General features: G+C 44.6%; 1 protein-coding gene across 1 annotated transcript in view; it reads right to left on the reverse strand.

The window, feature by feature from the left end:
* LOC309552374 (uncharacterized protein) overlaps positions 1–27,344 on the reverse strand; it is a 51,486-nt gene that overhangs the window by 1,004 nt on the left and 23,138 nt on the right. Inside the window, exon 3 of the mRNA XM_082253308.1 lies at positions 19,442–19,807. Coding sequence (XP_082109434.1) covers positions 19,442–19,807 — 366 coding nt within the window. The remainder of the gene's footprint in view (positions 1–19,441; positions 19,808–27,344) is intronic.

Here is a 27,344-nt window from a genome sequence, read left to right on the forward strand (position 1 = left end):
TAGGCAGGGTGAGTTGTAGGGCATTTTAGGGTGAGGCTGCTGATTTTTAGGGTCAGTGTTGTACAACCGATATTGCTGTGTGGGGGGGGGGGGGTTTGCAGTGACTGATCTTATCAATCCTGTTAGGAAGAGGCTGGAGATAGGCAGGTGTCAGTGGTCCACATCGATTTTGCTGTGTGTGGGGTGCAGTGAACACAATCTTTTTTGCCCACTGAGGAGGAGGGAGAAAAGTCTTTTTATATCAGTCACTGTGTGCAGCGTTTTCCCTTCAGTGCTGTGCTTTGCTGACTGTGATCATACACTGCTGTGTTCACATGTGCTATTATTGAGAGATTTCAAAAGTTATACACTTTTTTCTATTCCACTATTCAATATACACCCTTGGGTTAAAAAAATTAAATTGTGGCATAGTCTGTACTAATCTAGTTAAAAATTTAAAAAGGGGATTTTTTTTTCCCCTCCATAGCCTGCAGCAGAGCTGGTCCACATCAATTTTGCTGTGTGTGGGGTAAAGTGATAACAATCTTTTTTGCCCACTGAGGAGGAGGGAGAAAAGTATTTTTCTATCAGTCACTGTGTGCAGCGTTTTTCCTTCAGTGCTGCTGTGCTGACTGTGATAATACACTGCTGTGTGTGTTCACATGTGCTATTATTGAGTGGTTTCAAAAATCATACACTTTTTTCTATTCCACTATTCAATATACAGCCTTGGGTTAAAAAAATTAAATTGTGGCATAGTCTGTACTAATCTAGTTAAAAATTACACTTAAAAGGGAATTTTTTTTTTCCTTCCATAGCCTGCAGCAGAGCTGAATGATATAAGACACTGCTGTTCACATGTGCTATTGATAAATCACACCAATTTTATATCATATTTTCTATTCCGCTATTAAATAAAAACCTTTGGGTATAAACAATTAAATTGCGGGATAGGCTGTGTTGGTACGTGTGAGATACACCTTTCCAATTTTTGGGGTTCATCTCATACTTCTGAAGATTTGAGGCTGCTGCCTGTTCCGTACTCCTCCTACCACTCCTTATCCTGCCTTTAGGGGTACAAAAAATAGTAATTGGGGCCTAGTGTGGTTCTGTACGTGTGAGATACATACACTTTTTTTGATAATATTTTCTATTCCGCTATTCAATAAAAAACTTTGGGTATAAAAAATTAAATTGCGGGATAGTCTGTGTTGGTACGTGTGAGATACACCTTTCCAATTTTTGGGGTTCATCTCATATTTCTGAAGATTTGAGGGTGCTGCCTGTTCCATACTCCTCATACTCCTCATCCTGCCTTTAGGGGTACAAAAAATAGTAATTGGGGCCTAGTGTGGTTCTGTACGTGTGAGATACATACACTTTTTTGATAATATTTTCTATTCCGCTATTCAATAAAAACCTTTGGGTATAAACAATTAAATTGCGGGATAGTCTGTGTTGGTACGTGTGAGATACACCTTTACAATTTTTGGGGTTCATCTCATACTTCTGAAGATTTGAGGGTGCTGCCTGTTCCGTACTCCTCCTACTCCTCATCCTGCCTTTAGGGGTACAAAAAATAGTAATTGGGGACTAGTCAGGTTCTGTACGTGTGAGATACATACACCTTTTTTTGATAATATTTTCCATTCTGCTATTTAATCTACACCTTTGGGTAAAAACAATTAAATTGCGGGATAGTCTGTGTTGGTACGTGTGAGATACACCTTTCCAATTTTTGGGGCGCATCTCATACTTCTGAAGATTTGAGGGTGCTGCCTGTTCCGTACTCCTCCTACTCCTCATCCTGCCTTTGGGGGTACAAAAAATAGTAATTGGGGCCTAGTGTGGTTCTGTACGTGTGAGATACATACACTTTTTTGATAATATTTTCTATTCCGCTATTTAATTAAAACCTTTGGGTATAAACAATTAAATTGGGGGATAGTCTGTGTCGGTACGTGTGAGATACATACACCTTTTGATATCATATTTTCTTTTCCGCTATTTAATCAAAACCTTTGGGTATAAACAATCAAATTGCGGGATAGTCTGTGTCGGTACGTGTGAGATACACCTTTCCAATTTTTGGGGCGCATCTCATACTGCTGAGGATTTGAGGGTGCTTCAGTCTGCCTCCTGCCTGTTCCGAACTCCTTCTACTCCTCATCCTGCCTTTAGGGTACAAAAAATTGTAATCAGGGCCTAGTTTGTGTTTGTACGTGTGAGATACACCGTTTTGTAAAATTTGTCCTATTCCGCTATTCAATATACACCCTGTTTGAGTGTAAAAAATTATATTGCGGGATAGTCTGTATCGGTACATGTGAGATACACCTTTTTAAATTTGTTTGGCGCATCTCCTTCTACCGCCGAGGATTGCAGGGCGCTTCAGTTTGCCTCCTGTTCCCAACTCCTCCTACTTCTCTTCCTCATCCTGCCTTTAGGGTACAAAAAATTGTAATCGGGGCCTAGTTTGTGTTTGTACGTGTGAGATAAACCGTTTTGTAAAATTTGTCCTATTCCGCTATTCAATATACACCCTGTTTGAGTGTAAAAAATTAAATTGCGGGATAGTCTGTATTGGTACATGTGAGATACACCTTTTTAAATTTGTTTGGCGCATCTCCTTCTACCGCCGAGGATTGCAGGGCGCTTCAGTTTGCCTCCTGTTCCCAACTCCTCCTACTTCTCTTCCTCATCCTGCCTTTAGGGTACAAAAAATTGTAATCGGGGCCTAGTTTGTGTTTGTACGTGTACCTCACCCCCTTGCAACTCAGGCAAGCAGTCTGAGCCCCAAGCCATACAGCAGTCTCTTCTTCTTTTTGAGGACTCTGTCAGCAGGGTTTCCCAGGGCCATCCACCTAGCCCTGCCCCAGAAGTGGAAGAGATTGAGTGCAGCGATGCCCAACCACTTATTTCTCAAGATGAGTACATGCAAGGACCATCCCACCTGGGTCACCAACCATCTCCACAATGTCCCGTGGAAGCGTTCAGCTTTCCATCTCCCAAACACTTGAGAGGAAGAGGAAGTACCCCCCTACCCACCCTCGATCCCTGGCCCTGAATGCCAGCATTTCAAAATTCTTGGCCTTTGAAATGCTGTCATTCCGTCTGGTGGAGACGCACAGTTTTAAAAACCTTATGTCGGTGGCTGTCCCACAGTACGTCGTGCCCAGCCGCCACTACTTTTCCAGGCAAGCCATCCCTTCCCTGCACAACCAAGTGGGGGAAAAAATCAGGTGTGCACTGCGCAACGCCGTCTGTGGCAAGGTCCACCTAACTACCGATACGTGGACCAGTAAGCACGGTCAGGGGCGTTATATCTCCCTAACGGCACACTGGGTAAATGCAGTGGGGGCCTGAGGCGGATAGCAATTTGGCGCATGTCCTTCCACCACCAAGGATTGCAGGGCGCTTCTGTTTGCCTCCTGTTCCTAACTCCTCCTCCTCATCCGGACAGCGTAACACCTTCACCACCAACTTCAGCACGGCCAGGGGTAAACGACAGCAGGCAGTTTAAAAACTTGCCTGTTTGGGGGAAAATCCACACACTGCGCAGGCGTTGTGGAGGAGCATGGAACAGCAGACAAATGAGTGGTTGCTGCCAGCGAGCCTCAAGCCCTGCCTGGTGGTGTGCGATAACAGGCGAAATCTCATAGCAGCTCTGGGCCTAGCCGGTTTGACGCACATCCCTTGCCTGGCGCATGTGCTGAATTTGGTGGTGCAGAGGTTCCTTAAAAACTACCCCGATATGTCAGAGCTGCTGCAGAAAGTGTGGGCCATCTGTGCGCACTTTCGGCGTTCTCACCCTGCTGCTGCTCGCCTGTCAGCGCTGCAGCATAACTTCGGCCTTCCCGCTCACCGCCTCATATGTGACGTGCCCACAAGGTGGAACTCCACCTTGCACATGCTGGAAAGAGTGTGCGAGCAGCAGCAGGCCATAGTGGAGTTTCAGCTGCAGCACGCACACGTGAGTCGCTCTGCGGAACAGCACCACTTCACCACCAATAACTGTTCCTCCATGTGAGACCTGTGTGCCTTGTTGCGCAGTTTTGAGTACTCCACCAACATGGCCAGTGTCGATGACGCCGTTGTCAGCTTAACTATCCCACTTCTATGCCTCCTTGAAAAAACTATTCGGGCGATGATGGAAGATGATGTGGCACAGGATGAGGAGGAGGAGGATGAAGAGGTAACATTTCCAAGGCTTTCAGGGCAGTCATTCACAAGGGGCTACGAGGGTGGGTTCCTGCACACACAAACGCCAGGGACACAATTGTCCAGCAGGGGCACAGTTCTGGAGGATGAGGAGGAGGAGCTGGAGGAGGAGATGGAACCATGTTCACAGCAGGGTGGCACCCAGGCCAGCTCATGGCCATCACTGGTGCGTGGCTGGGGGGATACAGAGGACACAGACGATACACCTCCCACAGAGGACAGCCTTTCGTTGCCTCTGGGCAGCCTGGCACACATGAGCGATTACATGCTGCAGTGTCTCCACAACGACCGCCGAGTTGCCCACATTCTAACTTGTGCTGGTTACTGGGTGGCCACGCTGCTGGATCCCCGTTACAAGGACAACGTACCGTCCTTAATTCACTCACTGGAGCGCGATCGCAAGATGCGCGAGTACAAGCGCACGCTGGTAGACGCGATGCTGCTGGCATTCCCACCTGACAGCGGGGCCACAGTGGAAGCACAAGGCAGAGGAGGAGGAAGAGGTCGCCAACGCAACCAGGGCACCGCCAGCACCTCAGAAGGCAGGGTTAGCATGGCCGAAATGTGGAAAAGCTTTGTCAGCACGCCACAACAAACAGCAGCACCAGCAGCTCATATGGAACGTCTTAGCAGGAGGCAGCATTTCACCAACATGGTGGAGCAGTTTGTGTGCACACGCCTAGACGTACTGAATTACGGGTCTGCCCCCTTCAACTTCTGGGTCTCCAAGTTGGGCACATGGCCTGAGCTTGCCCTTTACGCCTTGGAGGTGCTGGCGTGCCCTGCAGCCAGTGTATTATCTGAACGGGTATTTAGCACGGCTGGGGGCGTTATCACAGACAAGCGCAGCCGCCTGTCCAGAGACAATGTGGACAAGCTCACGTTCATTAAAATGAACCAGGCATGGATCCCACGGGACTTTTCCGTACCTTGTGCAGAATAGCGATGGATACCGACCTTACCCAGCCATTGTTCTATTTTTGCTCTTTCTCACTCTTTTGGGGTGTACCCTCATTTAAAATTTCTGAAAAGAAGCAGTGTTGGCTACCTCGTCCTCCTCAGGACCAGATTAACATAGGGGCTATTGGAGCTGCAGCTCCAGGCCCCTACCTTAATATAGGCCCCGGGTTGGCCATATTCACTGTTACCGCTCTTCTGTCACTTGTAAACACAGAAGTCTGGCTTCTATGCTCGCTTCCCCAGGCAGCTCCCTCAGAACCTCCCCACACAGCACAAAGGCCGGACAAGGAGGGACAGTTGCCGATGCATGGATGTGTTTATGGGCTTCAGAGACAGCATCCCATGTTGAATTAGGCATGCATGGCTGCACCCTTCCTCCTCTGGGTGCATGCCAAGGCACGGCCCCTAAGGCCCTTCAAAATCCTCAGCACCAAGCCCATGATGCTCTTAATCCGGCCCTGGTCCTTCTCCACCGCCGCTTCCACCTACACCGCCCATAGGTGTGCGCAGCCTATTGCATTAGTGTGTGCACCCCAAAGTTTAAATACACATGCATGTATTTGCCTACATGTACATGGCCCCGATACATTACTCTCCCTGCTGGCAAAGAGAAATAGAGCAGAGCAGGTCCGAGGGAGATCTTTCCCATCTCCTCACTGGCAAACAGAGCGATAATGCTATGTGCCCTAGGTGAATAGGGTGTGCCCAGGTACACCCGGCACACCCTGTGCGCACGCCTATGACACCGCCACATCCACCACCACCTCAACCTCCCTCCTACTCCATATGGGCCTCGTCCTTCAGAGATGAAGAACATTGTTTTATTTTTCTGTTTTTTTTTTTTTGTTGTTTTAAGTTATTTCCCTATCCACATTTTATGGCAGAGCACTTGCCATGCTCTTAACTACGTTTTGCTGCCATTTGCAGCACTCTAGCCCTTTCCATTGGTGTTTTAGAGCCATTTTAGTGCCTGAAAGTTCAGGTCCCCATTGACTTCAATGGGGTTCGGTGTCCGGGAAAAGTTCGGCAAACGTCCGGGACACGGACCCGGACTTTTTTTTTAAGTTCGGCCGAACTCGCTGAACACGGACATCCAGGTGTCCGCTCAACTCTAGTCATGATGAATTCGGATTGTGGAACTGCTAATGAGATATATAAAGGGGAGCACCTAGGGGACATTCTACCAATGGATCTATTATATAGTTTTTCACTATCCTTTATAGTGTATCTTACCCTGGGGGCAGAGGAACAGTGGTGACCCACATTGCGAGGGGACCTCCGTTGGTATTTCTGTACTTGCCCACTCCCTGAGTCATCTGGTACCCCGATGCCTGCTGTCGATTGTGAAGCGCTGACTCCTTCTGTTTTAAATTCTACCCACACAGCTTGCTGTCTTGTATGAACATTATGATGGTACGTACAGTCTTGTTGTACATCTCAATCAGAAAAATTTGCTACTGTTGTACATATCTTACAATGTTATCTATATTTGTTTGTTCTATAGAGATACCTTTTGAATTGTTATGTCTCCTCTATATTACCCCTAAAGAAAGGCACACAGTCTTGAAAAGCGTTGGTTTCTTTGGAGCATTATCATCCCATCTTTCTGTGATCACATACTTATTTGGCTGTGAGATATGTTTTTAGAAACCTTTTGTTATGTATATGTATAAACAATATTTTATATATCAATAAACATTTGATTTTACATGAATATTGGTGTTTGAGTTGCCGTTCTAAAGTCCCATACATGCAGCGGGATCCATTTTTCCTTTTTTCTCTTATTATCTGGATGATGGCAGCCAACATCAGGTACTGATATACACAGAAAATGTTGTTCTTTCCTAAAGAATCAGCATATAGACTGATTTCTGGAGTTGGGCAGTCAAGGAGCAAGCTACAGGTCTCCCAGCATATGACCATCTGAACCACGTGATTTTGGGTTCACTGTCCACCTCCATCCAACCTCACCCACTAAATATAGTTTTCAAATTGATTGTATCATTTTTCAACTTATTACTGCATTAGCTGGTATTCTTTGTTTTTATTTTATTTTTTTTAATATCTGTCCTGAATTCATCTTTAAATCAAATCACTTTGTCGTGAATGGCAAAATGACAGAATCTCTTGACAGACCACAACCCAACCCACATACCTTCCTTGCATTCCACCATTACTCAGTTGATCTGGAAGCCAAACCCTGTGTAAGCTCAATGTGGATGATGTTGTCATGTACAGTACACAGGGTTGATGACACAACAGTTTTCAGAAGTGGCAAATGGCTGCTAGGCCTAAGCACTGAATTATGGGGGAAAGTCACATGTTACACCATACTCTGAAGCTCCAACAGGCCAACAGAGTAATGTGGGAGTGCGTAGAGGATGATTCATTCATGGATGAATTAATGGAGTGGTTCATTCATGGAGTGGTCCATTTTTCCCATTTAGAGTAAATACAAATGAAAAAAAGAAAAACCCTCCTCTGCTTCTCCCTAAGGTCCCCTTCCCCAAAAAACAAATAAATCATACTAACAATAAATATATTATTTATTTTTTATCCAATGGTCTTCTGACCAGTATGGTTATGTCATGGGTCCTTTATCTCTCCCCCTGTTGGTTGTGGTTGGTACTCCTTACTTTTGCACTGAGCTGCACTCATGTAGTTGATTGTAAATGTTGTTTAGTGCAGTTAATTAGTGAGCTAAAGCTGCCCTGATGATGAAGCTCCAATGGGGTATGTATGTTCCTGAACCCACAGGAAGTGAGCTGAATGACACCGCTATCATTCTGTTCGTAAGATTGGTCACATCTGGCAGTTGAGAGGAAATACCGAAGGCACCATTTCCAGATTAAAGGTGAAGATTGCAGCAAAAGATGTTTTCTTTTAATGGGTTATTTATTTTTATTTTTTCAGCTAGAATTCTGCTAGGGCCGGTTCACATTATTGTGAGTGTGGCGATCGCATGTAATTCGGAGCGCACTGCTCCTTCATTACATGCGATCTGATGTGCGAATGCAAATTCAGCCATACACTTTGTATGGCTGAATTCGCACTGTATCTGCACCAAACTCGCACATGACCCTTTTTTTCAGCCGCATCAGGATCGGATCGCACAGTGGTTCACACTTGTGCAATCCGATCCTGTGCGAACTGTCAGATTGCACTGCGATATGCGATCAAACTGGGGGTGTCGTTAACATTTAATTGACACCCCCTGCGTATCGCATATGGCAGTTTGAACTGCCAGATGTACAGGTGCGATGCGGGAACAGGCTGCGAATTCGCAGCCTTCCCGCATCGCACAAGTGTGAACCGAGACTTAGACCCCGTTCACACTATGTGGGATCCGACTTCGGGGCAACCTGTGAAGTCGCGTGCAGCGCGACTTTGGCTCGACTTGCATGGACTTCATAAAATGAATGCCTATGCAAGTCGCTCCAGGTCGCACCGAAGTAGTACAGGACCCTTTTTCTAAGTCTCCTATTAGAACCAGTCCTGTACTACACAATGGACCGTGACGGTGCACGACTTGCCAGGCTGACCAAGTCGCCTGACAAGTCGTACTAGTGTAAACTGGCACTTAAAGTGATTCTAAAGGTTACAATGAAAAAAAAAAAAAAATTACAAATATGTTAACCTTACCATAAAAATAAAAATTCAGCGCTTAAAATCAAATGGATGGGTAAGCAGCTGTACACCAGGATAGGTCAAACCTACCAAAACCTATAATAAGCAGTAAAAGAAAATAAAGTGCAGCGCTATAAAATTACAAATAGTGCATAAAATCATTCACATTAAAATGTATAAAATGCACAATAAAAAGCATATGAATCATAAATCATAAAGTCCTTAAAAGCTGATTTCCAAAGTGAAAAGCAGGAATAAGTAAAACGACACTGCAAATGTGACTCCTCCACCACAGATAATACAGCCTCTCACCTCCTGTATTCGACCACTAGGGGTCACAACACTTTGTATCAGTAAGCATCAATATGGAGACAGCCAGAAGATCTGTATATCCCGGACCCAGTGGCGGTTCTACATTAAATTGCTCCCCGGGCGAGACTCCCTCCCGCCCCCCCCCCCCAAAAAAAAAATAACATGACAAAACTTCATAAACAGCAGAAATTATACCCCCTGTTGCATTTAGCGGGCATTACTGATGAATGGGGCCTTGCTGCAACCACGTGCACTGCATGCAGTTGCAGCACAATGGTGGTGCATATAGGGAGAAAAAACAGGCAGTGAAAAGGCAACATTGCCTCCATACTGTCTGTAAATGCCTCTGAAAAGCAATCTGAGAATGGATTGCTTTTCAGTGGAGCAGCATTCTCTTTCTTAATGATCTAATGGCTTCAGTTCTTTCTGATTCAGTGACTCTGGCTCTGCATCAAGCATGCAAATCAGCTGCATGCTTTTTCCAGGTCAGGGACTCAGAAAAAAAAAAAAGAGAAGACAATAGATCAAAAATACTGCCAGACTAATAGCCGGTCAGAGATGGTCAGAGATGGCAACCTTGGAGCTTCTAATAAGCTTGCTATTGGGTTCTCTCATTTCTAGTTATGTGCCTGCTGATAAAGCATATTATTCCCACAAGAACATGTACCTTACAGAAAAATGACAGCTTCCAATGCCTGCACAAGTGTCCCTATAAATCTCAATATATACACTGAAATGCCTAAATAACCATCTATCTAGACAGGTCACTGGACATGTGCTGAGCCACACAGGAACAGAGATGAAAAAGAGCTGTTCTCTTGAAATATAATGCTCTTCAGTCTTTGCCTTGTTACCTTACTGACTGTGCACTGGGAGCTCCAGAAAATAATTGCACTTGTATCTGAATAATCTTCCATCAAGTATTTTTACTGGGGACAAAGCCAGTTATTGACAGAGGCAACAAGATCGGATTGCAAGCGGTTAAAAAGATTTGGGACAGCTTTATCCATCTGGTTGTCATTGTTTCCCTCTCTTGGACTCCATTCTCTCTTCTCCTTGTGGCTAGCTTTCACTAACTTAACAGAGGACATGGCATGAGAACGGGTTGATTCATTTGCAAAACAGTACTGACAGTCTGACTCACTCTGCTCTCTCCCCCACTGTCGGTGGGCACTGCACACTGTCACTGACTCACTGTTGAGGAAGAAGTCCGTAGCTGAAGGCTGTCTGCCGAGTCTGAGCGCGCGCTGTTCACAGTCATTGCGAGGGCGGAGCATGCGGGCAGGGCGTAACCCAAGTTACGCTATTGGACAGGCACAGAGGCCAGCCCCCACCACAGTTCGCCCAATCGCAGGGCGCCCGCCGGCCATCCTGAGCATGAAGATGATTGTGACAGCTGGACTCAGCGCAGGGAGACAAGCTATAAAGGTCAGACAACCCCTCCTGCCTCTCCCATGCTCCCCCACTGGACGAGACAAGTCCCGGCCGTGGCACAGGCTAGCACAAATTATTTTTTTTTCCTCCACCAGGTTCGTGTGCCGAGTGCCGCCCCCCCACGTGATGCCGCCCCGGGAGACTGCCCCGTTCGCCCGTGCCTAAAACCGCCACTGTCCGGACCCAACAGGTTCTCAGAAACTCATGTATGGCAATCCGGAAAAGATAAATAAAACAATCTAATGCTCTCCGCTGAATTAAGGACATTTATTAAATTAAAAAATAAAGCATCACACTCACAAGCAAGGCACTGTCACAGTTCCAGATGAAAGCGAAAGTGCAGACATGTGTTCCAGGATCCCAGAGAGCTGCGGGTGACGTCAGACTCCTTCCCCCGTATGCATTACGTCAATAGGCATGACTTCCTCAGCAGGGGTAAGGAGGGAGACCGCACCCGATCATTATAAAGGCGTCTCATAGCAACCAGAAGCCAGGTCATTACAAAGCAGGATGTGGGGTCACTATACACTATCATTAATCACGAGGATGCCCTGACCTCAGTGAAATGGGCCCTATCCAAGTCTGAATTACCTTCTAGGCATTGTAAATTCTTGCTGGAGTGTCTCGACTTCTGCCTGCTGAAAAATTACTTCTGGTATGACCAGAGGTATTTCTTACAGACAAAGGGAGTAGCTATGGGGGCACGGTTTGCTCCCAGTGTGGCTAATATCTTTATGTCACACTGGGAGGAGGAAGCCATTTTTGCTAACCGTCCCCCCCAGTTAAGCTGCTTTCGTGGTTATATAGACGATCTGGTCTTGGTATGGAAGGGTAATATGTCCAGTTTGGAATGTTTTATGAAGAGGCTTGATGCCAATACCAAAAACATGAAGTTACCTTGGAATGTTAGCGATTCAAAAATCATGTTTTTGGATCTGGAGATATTTAAGGAAAATGGAGCCCTAAAAACTCGCACCTATTTCAAGCAGACGGACCGGAACTCCTACATACCTAAGAACAGCTGCCATCACCATCTGTGGCTATGTAATATCCTGAGAGGGCAATTCATGCGCATTAAGCGCAACTGCTCCTCGGAAGAGGATTTCCGGTCTCAGTCGCAAGTACTTGCTAAGCGTTTTCTTGAGAAGGGTTATGATCCGGCACTTATTGATAATGAAATAGTGAAGGTCAGCTCAGTGAATAGGGAGGTAGTTCTTGCTGGAACGTAAAGGACACCTGCCAACAATGAATTCAGTCTGGTTCTGGACTATAATGTCCAGTTTAAAAAGTTTGAGGGCATTGTAGCTAAACATTGGCCCATATTAAAAAGCGATCTATATTAGGCCCTGCCCTTCCAGAATGACCTAAGTTGATCTATAGGAGGGCTCCGACTCTCAGGGATCACTTAGCACCTGGGGTTGTTGACCCCCCGTCTAGAGCTGAGAACAGGTTGTTCCCAGATTTAAAGGGGTTTTACACTTGTGGCAGATGTGCCGCTTGCAAGACTTCTAAAGCAAATCTAAAAAGGAGAAAGGAGTTTATTGCTACTGCCACTCATGAGACCCACGTAATAAAAGATTTTGTCACCTGCACCACACGGGGTGTAGTTTATATGCTCCAGTGTGGGTGTGGGTTGCAATACGTGGGTAGAACTACTAGACCGCTCCATGTACGCATAGGTGAGCATATGAGTAAGATCAGGAAAGGAAAGACTAATCATAGCGTGCCGAGACACTTTAAGAAACACCACAATTGCAACCCTACCAGTTTAAAATTTTGGGGCATTGAAAAAACAGCCCATCATAGGAGGGGTGGGAATTTCGTGAGACAATTGAGTCGCAGAGAATCCTTCTGGATTTATCGGACCCATGTGCTGTCACCAGGAGGTTTAAATGCCAATTTTGATTTGAATTGTTTTATCTCTAATAGTTAATAGATCTGTTTTATTCATTATTCAGTTTTTCTTTTGGAATTTTATTGCATGTATCATGTAGGTCATGCATATTGTATGTTTTATATTTATACATATATGTATTTCTCTATGCGCAGTTTTTATATGTATATATTTTTAATCTGTATGATGTTCCAATCGGAGAGCTGCGGTTGTTGTCATATTCTGATTTTATATTGGTTTTAAATTGGATATTTATTTTAATATTTTGCTCGACTGTCTATGTTAGGCAGTGAATTATTTGGGCATTTCCAATTATATTGCCATAATTTATTTAGTCACTGATGGTGAGCTGCAGCGGAGCTTCAGGGGTTAATCCGTGTTGTATATTTCCTCTGAGCACTGCTGTTCAGCTCTCTTATTTCCTGTGTCTACAGGAAGCTGGGCTGGTCCTTGGTTGAAGGGGCGGAGGATTTCCATTCCCGTTCACTTCCTGCTTTGTAATGACCTGGCTTCTGGTTGCTATGAGAAGCCTTTATAATGATCGGGTGCGGTCTCCCTCCTTACCCCTGCTGAGGAAGTCATGCCTATTGACGTAATGCATACGGGAGAAGGAGTCTGACGTCACCCGCAGCTCTCTGAGATCCTGGAACACATGTCTGCACTTTCGCTTTCATCTGGCACTGTGACAGTGCCTTGCTTATGAGTATTAAAAGAGAATAGCGCAACTATGCAAAAGAAATGACTATTAAATATGGAGACAATCCATAAATAAAAATGGGGGTTTAGTCCCACCATATGGCCATATCGTGCTCAAGCCCACCACTGCGTCAAAGTACCCCATTATCAGTGGGTCCTACACTATCCATAGAAAAGGGGTGAATCCAACCTCTCTAACCCTTGGAGACAACACTCCTTGCTGGGATGGATGTGCTAATGCACTACAAAGGACTCCTCCTGTATCTACTTGATAGTGGACACTGATAGAGTACAGGTGTGTGTGGGGGGTGGGATGCTCAACCACAGAAGTCTGATCAGACCGAATACATAATAAACAAGCAAAAAATTGGGGGAGCAAACCCTGAACATGTATATCTAAAGCCGGTGCAGCTATGGACCAAGCGACATGTATATTAAAAAAGAATAGCGCACACATGCAAAAGAAATGACTATTAAATATGGAGACAATCCATAAATAAAAATGGGGGTTTAGTCCCACCATATGGCCATGAGTGTGATGCTTTATTTTTTACTTTAATAAATGTCCTTAATTAAGCGGAGATCATTAGATCGTTTTATTTATCTTTTCCGGATTGCCATACACGAGTTTCTGAGAACCTGTTGGGTCCTGGATATACAGATCTTCTGGCTGTCTCCATATTGATGCTTACTGATACAAAGTGTTGTGACCCCTAGCGGTCGAATACAGGAGGTGAGAGGCTGTATTATCTGTGGTGGAGGAGTCACGTTTGCAGTGTCGTTTTACTTATTCCTGCTTTTCACTTTGGAAATCAGCTTTTAAGGACTTTATGATTTATGATTCATATGCTTTTTATTGTGCATTTTATACATTTTAGTGTGAATGATTTTATGCACTATTTGTAATTTTAGAGTTTTGCTCGTGGCCAGTGTTCCTATTGTGCGTGCCACATCCCTATTGAAATAATGGTATGGGAAAAATTCCCCTAGGGTTGGGATTTTTTAGGCACAAAAATATAGAAAAATAGGATATATGCAAAAATAATATAATTTAGTTATAACATATAAGTCATAATGACTTATATGTTATAACTAAATTATATTATTTTTGCATATATCCTATTTTTCTATATTTTTGTGCCTAAAAAATCCCAACCCTAGGGGAATTTTTCCCATACCATTATTTCAATAGGGATGTGGCACGCACAATAGGAACACTGGCCACGAGCAAAACTCTATTTGTTATTAAGGTAGAAAATACCTATCCCCGTGGCTCTTGACCAGAATTTTTCCCATACCATTATTTGTAATTTTATAGCGCTGCACTTTATTTTCTTTTACTGTTAACCTTACCAGCCTCGATCATCCAATAGCAAGCCTTTTGCCATGGGAGCCACACTCCTGTGAATGGCTCACTGGCTGTGATTAACAGCAGCAGAAGCCAATGGTTTCCACTACTGTGTGAGCCAATAAGGAGAAAGAGAGACCCAGGAGACCCGCTGCTCTCACGTACATCACTGAATCGAGATGGGGCTCAGGTAAGTACATGGGGGGCTGGGGGAGAGCTGCACCCAGGTTTTTTACCTTCATGCATACAATTCACAAAGGTAAAAAAAAAACCTCCTGCCTTTAGAACCACTTTAAGCTAAACAGCATAACTAATGATGGAGATGAAAGCAGTAATCATCTCGTTGCTTTCGTGGTCTCCAGGTACCCATGCACACATTTGGTGGGAATGCCCCACGGTCCGTGCCTTTTGGTCCGAAGTGTATCGGGTTTTATCTACTGTCTTCCACACATCCCTTACCCCTGATCCTGCTTCTGCGCTCCTGAACTACAAGCCACCTGATCTCACACGTCGCCAGTTTAAACTTTTTCTGTATATCACCACGGCTGCCAAACAGACCATAGCGAAGGCCTGGAAAACGTCACCCTTTGTTTCCTGACTATGAAAAATAGAGTCACTCCAGCTATGATCCATGCTAAAACTGAAGCTATCCTGCTGGATAAACTTATACCTTACGAAAAGCTCTGGAAACCGCGGACTGACAACTGTCTACAGATAGGCTTTGACGAATCCCTTGTACTAGCTTGACCTCTGGTCACCGATACCCTACTGGTATTGTCAATCTGAACCTCATAAGTGGCTCGGGACTCCCTCCGGGCACCCTTCCTCCCCCACACATCCCCCCTCCACTGTTTTGACCTTCCTTCCCCTCCCCCCTATCCTTCTTGCCCCTCTTTCTTTCTTCTTTTTCTCCCCCCCCCATATTGCCTCGAGTTGGCCGCTACCTACTTTGTTTCCCTGTTGTGGCTGGACCACCAAGTTTTGCTGTACTACGGCCTCCCTTTTTGCCCTAACCCCAGCCGCCCTTATACAATGTGACTATCCTTTGTACTTGTATGCCGGGGCGCCCAGCTTGCCCCTTTCCTATTCTTAAACCTGTTTGTTATGCTACTGCTTGCTGTTAATAATGTAATTTTGAATACAAACGTTTTATTGAGCTTTGTAAACACAAAAAAGCCAACAAGCAACAAAATCAAAGTATGACATATCTGAGCTGTGCAAATACATGTTATTCCAAACAAGTGTCTTACATATCACGTAGTAATAAAAGGGGAGAAGAAAATATATCATATGACATATAATGATATGTAAAGTGGCGGTGTAGTATGCTTTATAAGCGGTGATGTAGACATGCATTCGTAGAGAACATAGGAAACGGAAGGACAAACTAAAGTCACCTCCAGAGTCCAACTATACCGATTTCCATTTATGCATACTTAGGGAAAATGAACAAAAATAACATTAACAAAATGTTCCTGACATATAGAATCAAAAAAAAGAAAACATTGGTAGGGGGTATGACCCCCACGTAGACCACTGGGCGCTGATTTAAGGAAATCCTATAAGGTCTGAAATACATCAGACCGTGGACCAGTTCTCCCATTTTTTATGGAATATATGCATAGTGTCATATAAGGTGTGGTGAACCCTCTCCATACTTCTAATCGCCTCCATTCTTGACAATACCTGAGTCCAAGGGACCGTCTCCGACCGCCAGTTAAGGGCCACAGCCCACAGCACCGAGCAACATAGCGTATGCGCTAATCTTTGAGTTGGTGCCGGGGCACTAGGAATTTTAGCAAACAAAAGTCCCATCTGAGGGGTAATGGATATTCTAGAGTTCAACATTTGAGAGACTACTTCTGATGCTCTATTCCACACAGCCGTCAATCTACCGCACTCCCAAAAGGTGTGAAGTATGGTGCCTGTGGCTCCACAGCCTCGAAAGCAACGGTCGGAGACTCCCTGGTAAAATCTATGAACCCTGTCTGGAGTAAAATACCACCTAGTGTGGAGCTTCACTACTGTGTCCTTTACTGACATGGATTTAGTACATTTATGCATATTTTGTAACATGGAGGACCATGATTCAACTGAAAACTCCACCCCAAGATCAGCCTCCCACGCCAGCATGGCCCGAGATTTGTCTGGGAGGTGAAGTCCATTAAGGTAACTGTATAATCTCGAGACCACTCCTCTATCTCTAGATGAGGTACGGCTGATAAGTTCAAATAAAGAGGATTCAAGGTTGCCCGTCAAAGGGCCCTGGGAGCCATAAAAGTCTCTAATTAGAAGGAATCTACGGGATTCAGAATCTGGGATTTGATAATTGTTTCTAAGGCCTTCAAATGAATAGAAGGAGTTGTCTCGGAACAGGGCGTGGAGGGCGACCAAGGAGTGCTGCACCCACCAGCTATAGTCGTCCGGAGACGTGAATGCTGGTGTAAAACTTTTATTACCCATAAAGGACATCAATGGAGGTCTAGAGGAGCGCAGCTGGTACCTGTCATGACAGGTAGACCAAAGTTTTAGGGTATGCCACACTATGCTATTAAGCTGCTTGTCATCCCGAGGATGCGACATGGAGGACCAAAGCAGGCCCTGAAGGTTGAAGGGGCGAACAGATTCATTTTCGAACCTCAGCCAAGGAGGCTGTGGGGCACCTGCATGCCATTGTGCGGTTTGGGCCAATCTAGCCGCTAGGTAATAGTGCCACAGGTTAGGGACCCCCAGCCCTCCCTGAGAGAGAGGTCTAAAAACTGTGGGCTTCCCACACCTGGGCCTCTTACCTTTCCATATGAACCTGCTCACTTCCCTTTGTATGTCCTCCACGTCCCCTCTCCGGAGCGCTATTGGCAGGGTACGGAAGAGATATAGCAATTTAGGCAATATAGACATTTTAACTGCTACTATCCTGCCCATAAATGGGATCGGGAAAGAATGCCAGAGGGACAACCACTGTCTCACTTTAGTGAAAGCTTGAGGGTAGTTATTGCTATAAATGGCTGATAGGGATGGAGCCAGTCGCACTCCAAGATACTGTAAGGATTGTTTTGAGACTGGGAAACCAAATCTGGCAGTTACGGTATCTATCATTTCTTGAGGTATGTTTACTGATAGGGCTGAACACTTAGAGAGGTTAACGCTTAATCCTGAAATTCCCTCAAATTCCCCCAATACCTGTACCAGTCTAGGGAGGGAGCCCAGAGGGTCCGGGAGGAAAACCAGTACATCGTCCGCGTACAAACTAATCTTATGTTCCTCTAGGCCCTTCTTATATCCCCTTATTGCTGCATCCTCACAGATAGCTCTGGCCAGGGGTTCCATGGCCAGTGCAAAGATTAGTGGTGATAGGGGGCACCCCTGCCTGGTACCCCTACCCAGCGTGAAAAGGTCAGAGGAGCAGCCTGGCAGCTTTATTTTAGTCTGGGGATCCCTGTATAATGCCTTAAAGCCATGCACAAAAGCCCCCCGAAAACCAAATTTCGCCAGGATGACGTCTAAATAAGGCCAAAGCACACTATCAAATGCCTTGTTGATATCAAGTCCCAATATCAAGGCCTTACGGTGGAATAGATCTGCATCCTGAATGATATTAGAGGCTAGTCGGATATTATCCGTTATTTGTCTGGATGGAATAAAACCAGTCTGTTCTGGAGCAATCAGAGATGAAATAATGGGGGCTAAGCGAGCTGCCAACAGTCTTCCAAAAATCTTGAGATCATTATTAAGGACAGAGATCGGTCTGTAATTTTGGGGGAAAGAGTGATCCTTATTGGGTTTAGGAATTAAAGTCATGTTGGCATGCAGCATATCCGGGGGAAGAGAGTTGCCTTGTAGAATAAAATTAAAAACCTGTGCCAATTTAGGGGATAAAAAATCTACAAATTTCTTATAATATGTGGACGTAAAGCCATCAGGGCCTGGGGCTTTAGAAGTTTTAAGGGACTTGATCACAGTCGCAACTTCTGCTTCTGTACATGGGGCATTCAAACTATCAAGCTGCTCCTCAGTTAGGACAGGTAACTTCAGGCTGTTTAACCATGAGTAAGATATATTTGGGTTGTTGATCTCTGGGGGAGAAAGCAACTTCTTATAAAATCGTGAGAATACATCAAGTACTTCCTTAGGATGTGAGACCAAGTTGTCTCCCTCATCCCTTACCTTATATACATGTGCCGGTTGGAGAGACTGGTGGAGCTTCCTGGTGAACATGGCCGAGGCAGTATTACTGTGCAGAAGGAACCTAGCTTTTGCCCACTTAAGAGATTTTTCCGTGGCCGAAGACAATATAGAGTCTAGAGCATCTCTCATTACTCATTACTCGCACCCGCATGATAGTTATGCTAGGTTAGACTATATATTTAGTACACCAGTCTTGTTGGCAAATTCCACATCGGCGGATATTCATGTATGCCCATGGTCTGACCATCATGTAGTATCCTTTAATACGGATCATGTTGGCCTTCCGTATTCTGCGTCGAACTGGAGGATGAACGACTCTATCTTCTCTAATTTAGAGACATTCACCACAGTAACTGACCATCTGCGTGAGTACTTTGCCCTTAATGATAATGGTGAGGTGTCACCCCCTATGCTCTGGGCTGCCCATAAGGCAGTGATGAGGGGTAAGTTAATAGAGATAGCTACTCAGGCCAAATGTAAACGACTGGCAGATATCCGCTCACTGACATCTGACCTGCATAAATTATATCATATGCATGGCCAAAATCACTCACCAGATGTACTACACCAAATTTAATAATGTAATTTTGACGTGTACACTTCTGTTATGTACCATTATTACCTATTGATATTGTTTTGTACTACATTCCTTCTGCTTTAATAAAAAACGTTTGAAACGAAAGCAGTAATCATCGCCCAAAATATGCCTATATGCTCTAAATACAGCTTTTTTCTTGTTTTGAATACTGTAATACCTTTTTTACATTATGATAGTTAGTATGTACCTTTAACTATTAAACTTGTTCCATGACCTTCTTCTAAGATTGTCTGTATGCGGTTCTTATCTCTTTCAGTAGCCAAGCATCGTCTTATTATGACTCGGCAGTAGAAGGTGGTGTTATCTGTCCCATGGAAGTCTTGTAGAAGAAGATTGGAGCCATCCACCAATCTGGTCTTTCCCTTGTAATCCGGGTGTATGTAGTCCGGGTTTGGATGGTAGACGTAGTTCTCTCTTGGGTCTCCGATCATCCAGTAGATTTCTGTGCTTAAAACACTGCTCTTCTCTTGTACAGTGAAGCTGCAATTGATTGTTGTGGGAGGATAGAATTCAGCTTCCTCTGGCTGGATGATGTTTAAGGAATTTGTTTTATCTAACAGATAAGAACAAAATTTATTAGCAACATCCTTGTGAGGTTAAGGTAAAGCATATCTAAGGCTGTTTTATTTTCAGACTAATTAACCACTTCTGGACCGGAAGGTTTCCACCTTCAATGACCAGGCCATTTTTTGCGATTTGGCACTGCGTTATTTTGACTGTCAATTTCTGCAGTTTTGCAACGCTGTACCCAAATTAAAATGATGTCCTTTTTTTCTCACAAATAGAGCTTTCTTTTGGGGGTATTTGACCACCTGTGCAATTTTTATTTTTTTGCTCTATAAATAAAAAAAGAGCGACAATTCTGAAAAAAAAAAAAAGCTATATTTTCAAAGGGTTAAATGTGTCCCTAGGGGGTGCTTTCTAACTGTGTGGGGGATGGACTAAATAGGAGGTACATAGGATCCTTGTGTTCATTGCTGACAGAACAGCGGTGTGTCGTGTTTGCCACGCCAGGCTGTCGTTCTGTCTTCACGGGGAGGGATCATGGGTGCCGCCAGACCCATATATCAACTTCCCCTGTGACGAATGGGCACACGCTTGCACCTCCCACTCGCGGTCCTGCGAAGCGACATACAGTTACGTTGTTTCGCAGGACAGAGCCGACCTGCCACAGTATATGTACTGCCGGCGGTCAGCAAGTGGTTAACCTCCCTGGCGGTATCCCCGAGCGTGACTCGGGGTGGATTTTTTAGTCCAGGATCGATATCCCCGAGTCACGCTTGGGGTAGATGTGCAGAGCGCGCAGCGCTGTCTCTTACCTTCTCCTGGCGATCCAGCGAGGATCTCCCATTGCTGTGACCGCCAGCCGAGAGTCCTGCCGCTCCTCCGTCGGTCTGATGACTTCCTAGTTCCGTTCCCTGCAGCAGCAATGCTGCATGGGAGCGGAACTGGGAGGGAAATTCAAAACGTTGCACAAAACACAAACACATAACACTTTTTATTTAAATATATTACATATATATATATATATATATATATACATACACATACATATATATATACACAGTATATGTATGTGTATGTATATATATATATGTATATATATATATATATATATCTATATATATATATATATATATATAATATATAACGCATGAATTATAATCTAATCAATAATATAATTTTATTATATATATTATATATTATATAATAAAATTATATTATTGATTTGATTATAATTCATGCATTTGTGTTTCAAATTTATCACATCTGGGATGTCTACTAGACTCTTGTTTTGGTCAGGTTTAAGTCAGTAATTACTAAGAATTGTAGGCCTATAATACATAACGCCAAATTTCCATGAAAAAAATTGTACCGCTTTTGGTACAGAATTCCTGACAGAATCATACCGCCAGGGAGGTTAAAGGAGTTGTAAAGTCAGAAGGTTTTTTTTATCCTTATACATTCTTTGCATTAAGATAAAAAGTCTTCTGTGTGTGGCAGCCCCCCTCAACCCTCTAATACTAACCTAAGGTCTATCTCTGTCCAGCGATGTCCACGAGTGCTTCGGCTGTCCGAGACTCTGCCTCCTGATTGGCTGAGACACAGCAGCAGTGCCATTGGTTCCCACTGCTGTCGAAGTCAGTCAGCCAATCAGGAAAGAGAGGAGGTGGGGCCGGGCCGCAGCTCTGTACCTGAATGGACACAGGGAGCTGTGACTCAGCTTGGGTGCCCCCATAGCAAGCAGCTTACTGTGGGGGCACTCGACATGGGGGAGGGGCCAGGAGCACAGAAGAGAGACCCGAGAAGAGGAGGATTGGGACTGCTCTGTGCAAAACCAACTGCACAGAGCAGGTAAGTATAACATGCTTGTTATTTTTTGTGAAGAAAAGAAAAAATAGCACTTTACAATCACTTTAAGGAAATGTATTACACTTCTGGAAGGATTTTATTTCTGCATGGGTCCCCTCTGGGCAAATGTACCTATTCTTTATAAAGAGAGAAATAATCCTCTCTTATTGTGGCCATCCAGTTTTTCAAATGAATGTTCATATGAACGATTGTACAAACATTCTCATCAGTTCAGTACATGGCTCGATGAATGTTGGATTTTAAACATTGGATTTTGGATTGAATGGACTTTCCCAGATGGAGACCACATTCACTGTTAGAAAGTCTTTCCTTTGAGAAAATATGTCTTGCTCCTTCAAAAAAATTTTTTGTTATTGCAGTCAAAAACAATCATCCATTTGACCCCACTAACCATTAGAAAATTGAAAGAGCATTCCTTAACCATTACCCGATCGACTATCGCAGATAAACTGCGGCAGGCTGGCTCGGCTGCGCAAATGTATGGGTATGTCGGTTTGTGGAAGCGCTCCTGAGGGTACGTGCACGCCACGGGAGGCGTGCACCCGCCCCTATTAGGAAGTGGGGAAGGCGATTCATGGGATGGGCGGTCGCAATTGCCGCCGGGCACCCGCGATCGTTCCCCACTGAGAGAAAATGACGGTCTGCTGTTGTAAACACACTTAACCCTTTGATCACCTCTGTGTTAACCCCCTTCCCTGCCAGTATCATTATTACAGTAACAGTGCATACTTTTAGCACTGATTACTGTAGTAATGTCACTGGTCCCCCCAAAAGTGTCAAAAATGTCAGTTAGGGGTCCGATCTGTCCGCTGCAATGTCGCAGTCCTGCTAGAAATCGCTAATCGCTGCCATTACTAGTAAAAAAAAATAATAAAAATGCCATAAATCTTTACCCTAGATTAGATGTGATAATTTTTGCACAAACCAATCATAATACGCTTATTGGGATTTTATTTTTTGCCAAAAATATGTAGCAGAATTCAAATTAGCCAAAATGATGAAAAAATTTGATTTTTACATTTTTAAAATTGGGAATGTTATATAGCAAAATGTGAAAACAAATTGTGTTTTTTTCAGAATTGTCGCTCTTTTTTTTTGTTTAAAGCGCAAAAAATAAAAATCGCACAGGTGATCAAATACCACCAAAAGCTTGTTACTTCCGTCCCTTCCTCCTTTCCTCCCCTCTCTCATCCTCCCCTCCCCCCCCAACCTGTGTCTTCCCACCTCTCCCTCTGTTTTCACAATGCTTTATATTTGTTGCCAGTTAGGGATGCACCGAATAATCGGCGGCCGAACATTATTCGGCCGAAAATAGAAAAAATAGCACTTTCGGTGTTCGGCCGAATAAGTCAAAAGGCCGAATAATTTTGTGCCGAATAATAGGGCTGAACGATAGTCGATATGATATTGACTATCGTTCTGTGGCCGTAGGCGATATTCATATCGCCGAGGTCACGATATTTACAGGGGGAAGGGACTCGGAGGAGGACAGGAGGACTCACAGACTTCCGTGTTAGGCAGGGGAAGCCGGGACACTTCAGCGGTGAGCATACATACATTACTCACTCGTGCACTGCAGCCCGCCCCACACATTCAGTGAGTCTTACTCTCCTCCCTAGTTTTTTCAATGGCACATTCAGGAAGCCAATCACGCCGTGATTAGCTGCACAGCGAACCAATCACGCGTGCCTGCACACCTGATTGGTTCCGCTGTGCCGCTACTCACAGCGTGATTGGCTTCCTGAATGTGCCATTGAAAAAACTAGGGAGGAGAGTAAGACTCACTGAATGTGTGGGGCGGGCTGCAGTGCACGAGTGAGTAATGTATGTATGCGGCTGTGCTCCTTTCCAGGCTCCTACTAGTCCACCTCCAGCCTCCTACTACCACCACTATGAGAGACTGTCTGTCACTGTATAATCTGATCGATTCCACACTGACACTGACTGACTGTCACTGAGTAATTGATGTTACCACATTAACCCTGACCTGCCCAGTGCCCTGTATCTGCAATTAAAATTTACAAGGCTGCCTGCATGCTTCCTGATTTCCATTCCCAGCATCCTTCCCAATCCCTACAGTGTCACTAACATTAACCCTATGGTACAAGGCTGCAGTGTGCACTGAATCCCATTCCCTACAGTAACATTTAGGGAGAGAGAGAGAGAGAGAGAGAGAGACATGAGAGGACAAGAGAGAGAGAGAGAGTGAGAGGACAAGAGAGAGAGAGAGAGTGAGAGGACAAGAGAGAGAGAGAGACACGAGAGGACAAGAGAGAGGACAAAAAATTAGCAAAATAAATGGAAAAAATGCAAAACACCGCGTTCGGTATTCGGCCTTCGGCCAAACATTTTATTATTATTCGGCTTCGGCTTCGGCCAAGAATTTCATTTCGGTGCATCCCTATTGCCAGTACATCATCTGTGTATCAGGACCCGCTTTGTCTAGGCGATGTGTAAGGTGCCCTCGGAACGGGGTTGGCGGCACGTCTTCGCGCCTCCCCTGGCATGAATATGCACCGTGTGCACCTTCCTTTTCTATATTTAAAAATTGTTCTTATATAGCACCTGAATATGTCTGCACATTGTCATTACGTGCCTGTCGCCAGCTGCTGCTGTATTTAACTGTTGACTTTTTCTGTTGGTTGGAGTGACTTTCTTCTCATCCTCCTATTGCCTCTTTGTACGGTGCTTTGCTCTCAATAAAGAAATAAAAAAAAAAAAATACCACCGAAAGAAAGCTCTATTTGTGGGAAAAAAAAGGACATCAATTTTATTTGGGTACAGCGTTACACGACCACGCAATTGTCAGTTAAAAAACACAGAAAATGGCCTGGTCATTAACCACTTAAGCCCCGGAAGATTTTACCCCCTTCCTGACCAGGGCCTATTTTGCGATTCGGCACTGTGTGACTTTAACGGACAATTGCGCGGTCATGCGACGCTGTACCTAAACAAATTTGAAGTCCTTTTTTTCCCACAAACAGAGCTTTCTTTTGGTGGTATTTGATCACCTGTGCGATTTTTTGATCATGCGCTATAAACAAAAAAAAAGAGCGTAAATTTTGCAAAAATTACAATATTTTTCACATTTTTTTATATGAAATTCCCCCCAAAAATATGTAAAAATCAAAATTTTTTAACATTTTCGGCCAATTTGTTTTATGCTACATATGTTTGGTAAAAAAAAAATCGCAAAAAGCGTATTTTGATTGGTTTGCGCAAAAGTTATCGTGTTTACTAACAAAGGGAAAGATTTTTGTCATTTTTTTTTAACGCGTAATGGCGGCGATCTGCGATTTTTTTTTTGCAGTACTGCGACATTGCGGCGGACAGATCGGACCCTTGACTGACATTTTTGACACTTTTTGGGTTACCAATGACATTTCTACAGTAATCAGTGCTATACATATGCACTGTTACTGTAAAAATACACTGGCAGTGAAGGGGTTAACTTTTTTTGAGAGGGAGGGGCTATGTGTGTCCCTAGGGGCGTGATTCTAACTGCGATTGGCTGTGGCTTGATGAAGAGTGATCAACGGTTCTACATAGTAGAACCGAATGATCATCATTCATACACCGGGGAGAATGACAGGCGGCTTGTTTACATTAGCCGTCTGCCTTTCTCCCTCTCCACCGACGATCGCAAGTGACCGGCGGACGATCGGGTCCGCCGGTCACACGTGCGGGGGGGTCTGTGACCGCGCGGGAACGCGCCTCAGGCGGCGCTCGCTCCTGAGACCCTCACAGACTAGCGACATAGACCTACGTTGCTCTGCCTGTGAGGGGCTGACTGCCGCAGTAAATATACTGTGCGCAGTCGGCAAGCGGTTAAGGGGGTAAAACCTTTCGGTCCAGAACTGGTTAAAAGACACTTTTAAAACCACAGTTGGCGTTCCCATTTTATGATTTCCTCTCACCCCCTTTTACATGCACAACTGTACAATTTTAGATTTCCCATCATTTCCTGCCTTAGTGACAACGGTCACCAGGACAAATAAAGAGGGTGAAAATCCCAAACAGGGAAACAGACAGCAATAAACACCTGGCAGGTGTTTTAACCCTTCCCCACTTTATCTAAAATGTTAAATAATAAAGAAAATTAAAGTGGTTCTAAAGGCAGAAGGTTTTTTTAATCCTAATACATTCTATACATTGAGATAAAAGACCTTCTTTATTCAGAAGCCCCCCCCCAGCTCCCCCCAAATACTTACCTGAGCCCATCTAGATCCAGCAATGTTGCAGGAGTGTCTCGACTGTCCGGGATTCCCCTCCTCATTGGCTGAGACAGCAGCGTTGCGCCATTGGCTCCCGCTGCTGTCAAACAAAGTCATTGAGCCAATGAGGAGAGAAAGGGGGTGGGGCCGGCTCGTGGCTCCATGTCTGAATCACACACAGAGCTGCGGGCTCCGGTTTCCCCATTACAAGCTGCTTGCTGTGGAGGCACTAAACAGGAGGGGGCAGGATCACTGAAGAGGGATCCGTTAAGAGGAGGATCGGGACTGCTCTGTGCAAAACCAACTGCACAGAGTATGTAAGTGTGACATGTTTGTTATTTTTAACAAAAAAAAAATTAGACTTAAATAGGATTCACAGAGCACTACTGGTTAGCTAAAGAGACAGACAGACACACACACACACACACACACAAACCACACCTAAAACCACTAGGTGGTTCAAATTTCACCAGGAACAAGCTGAAGTTAGAAGCTGATTGGCTACCATGCACAGATGCACCAGATTTTGCACTCTCTAGTTTTAGTAAATCAACCCCAATGTTTCAAATAGGGATGATTGAACGGTTCGGGTCGACCATCGGGTGTTCGAAATTCGGCCGAATTCCAAACTTTTTGCGGTAAAAGTTCGAAATTCGGTCGCCAGAACCGCCCAAAATGCAATGGGACAGGAAGTGGGCTTTAAAAGCCAGTGGTTGGCCCAGAAACATCAGTAAAAGCCAATGAAGGGGGCAGGAGTCTGCTGGGAATGTGATTGGAGTGACTACGGGGTCCAGAGGCCAATCAGGTGTGAATAAGCCCCCAGTATATAATATAGCCCCGCCTAACCTCTAGCACTGTAATACAGAGGCTTTTGAAGAGAGCGGAAGCATTTGTGTTTCTCCTGCTGTATGGAGCTGTTCTTTTAGTGTGAGGAAAGGGATATGCAGTGTAGTTAGGGTACTATATACCACTATAGTTAGATTCAATAATCTAGTTTCTGTAGGGATACTTTTAAGTGTCAGGGTGACCGGATTTTAGGGTGACCTAACTCTGCCATGCCTGGGTGACCGAACTCTGCCATGTCAGGGTGACCGTAGTGTAGTTTAGCTGACTCTGCCTGCCATACCAGGGTGACCGCACTCTTCCATGTCAGGGTGACCGTAGTGTAGTTTAGCTGACTCTGCCTGCCATACCAGGGTGACCGCACTCTTCCATGTCAGGGTGACCGTAGTGTAGTTTAGCTGACTCTGCCTGCCATGCCAGGGTGACCGAACTCTTCCATGTCAGGGTGACCCCACTATGCAGATTTTGGGTTAGGGGTATGCATATATATATATATATATATGTATATATACACACACACATATATATTCAAAGGGGCCGAACACTTTCGCAAGGCACTGTGTATATATATATGTGTGTATGTGTATATATATATATATATATATACAGTGCCTTGCGGAAGTATTCGGCCCCCTTTAAATTTTCAACCTTTTGCCACAT

The sequence above is a fragment of the Pelophylax lessonae genome, assembly GCF_965119305.1.
Source record: "Pelophylax lessonae genome assembly, chromosome: 4".
NCBI classification, from domain to species: Eukaryota; Metazoa; Chordata; class Amphibia; order Anura; family Ranidae; genus Pelophylax; species Pelophylax lessonae.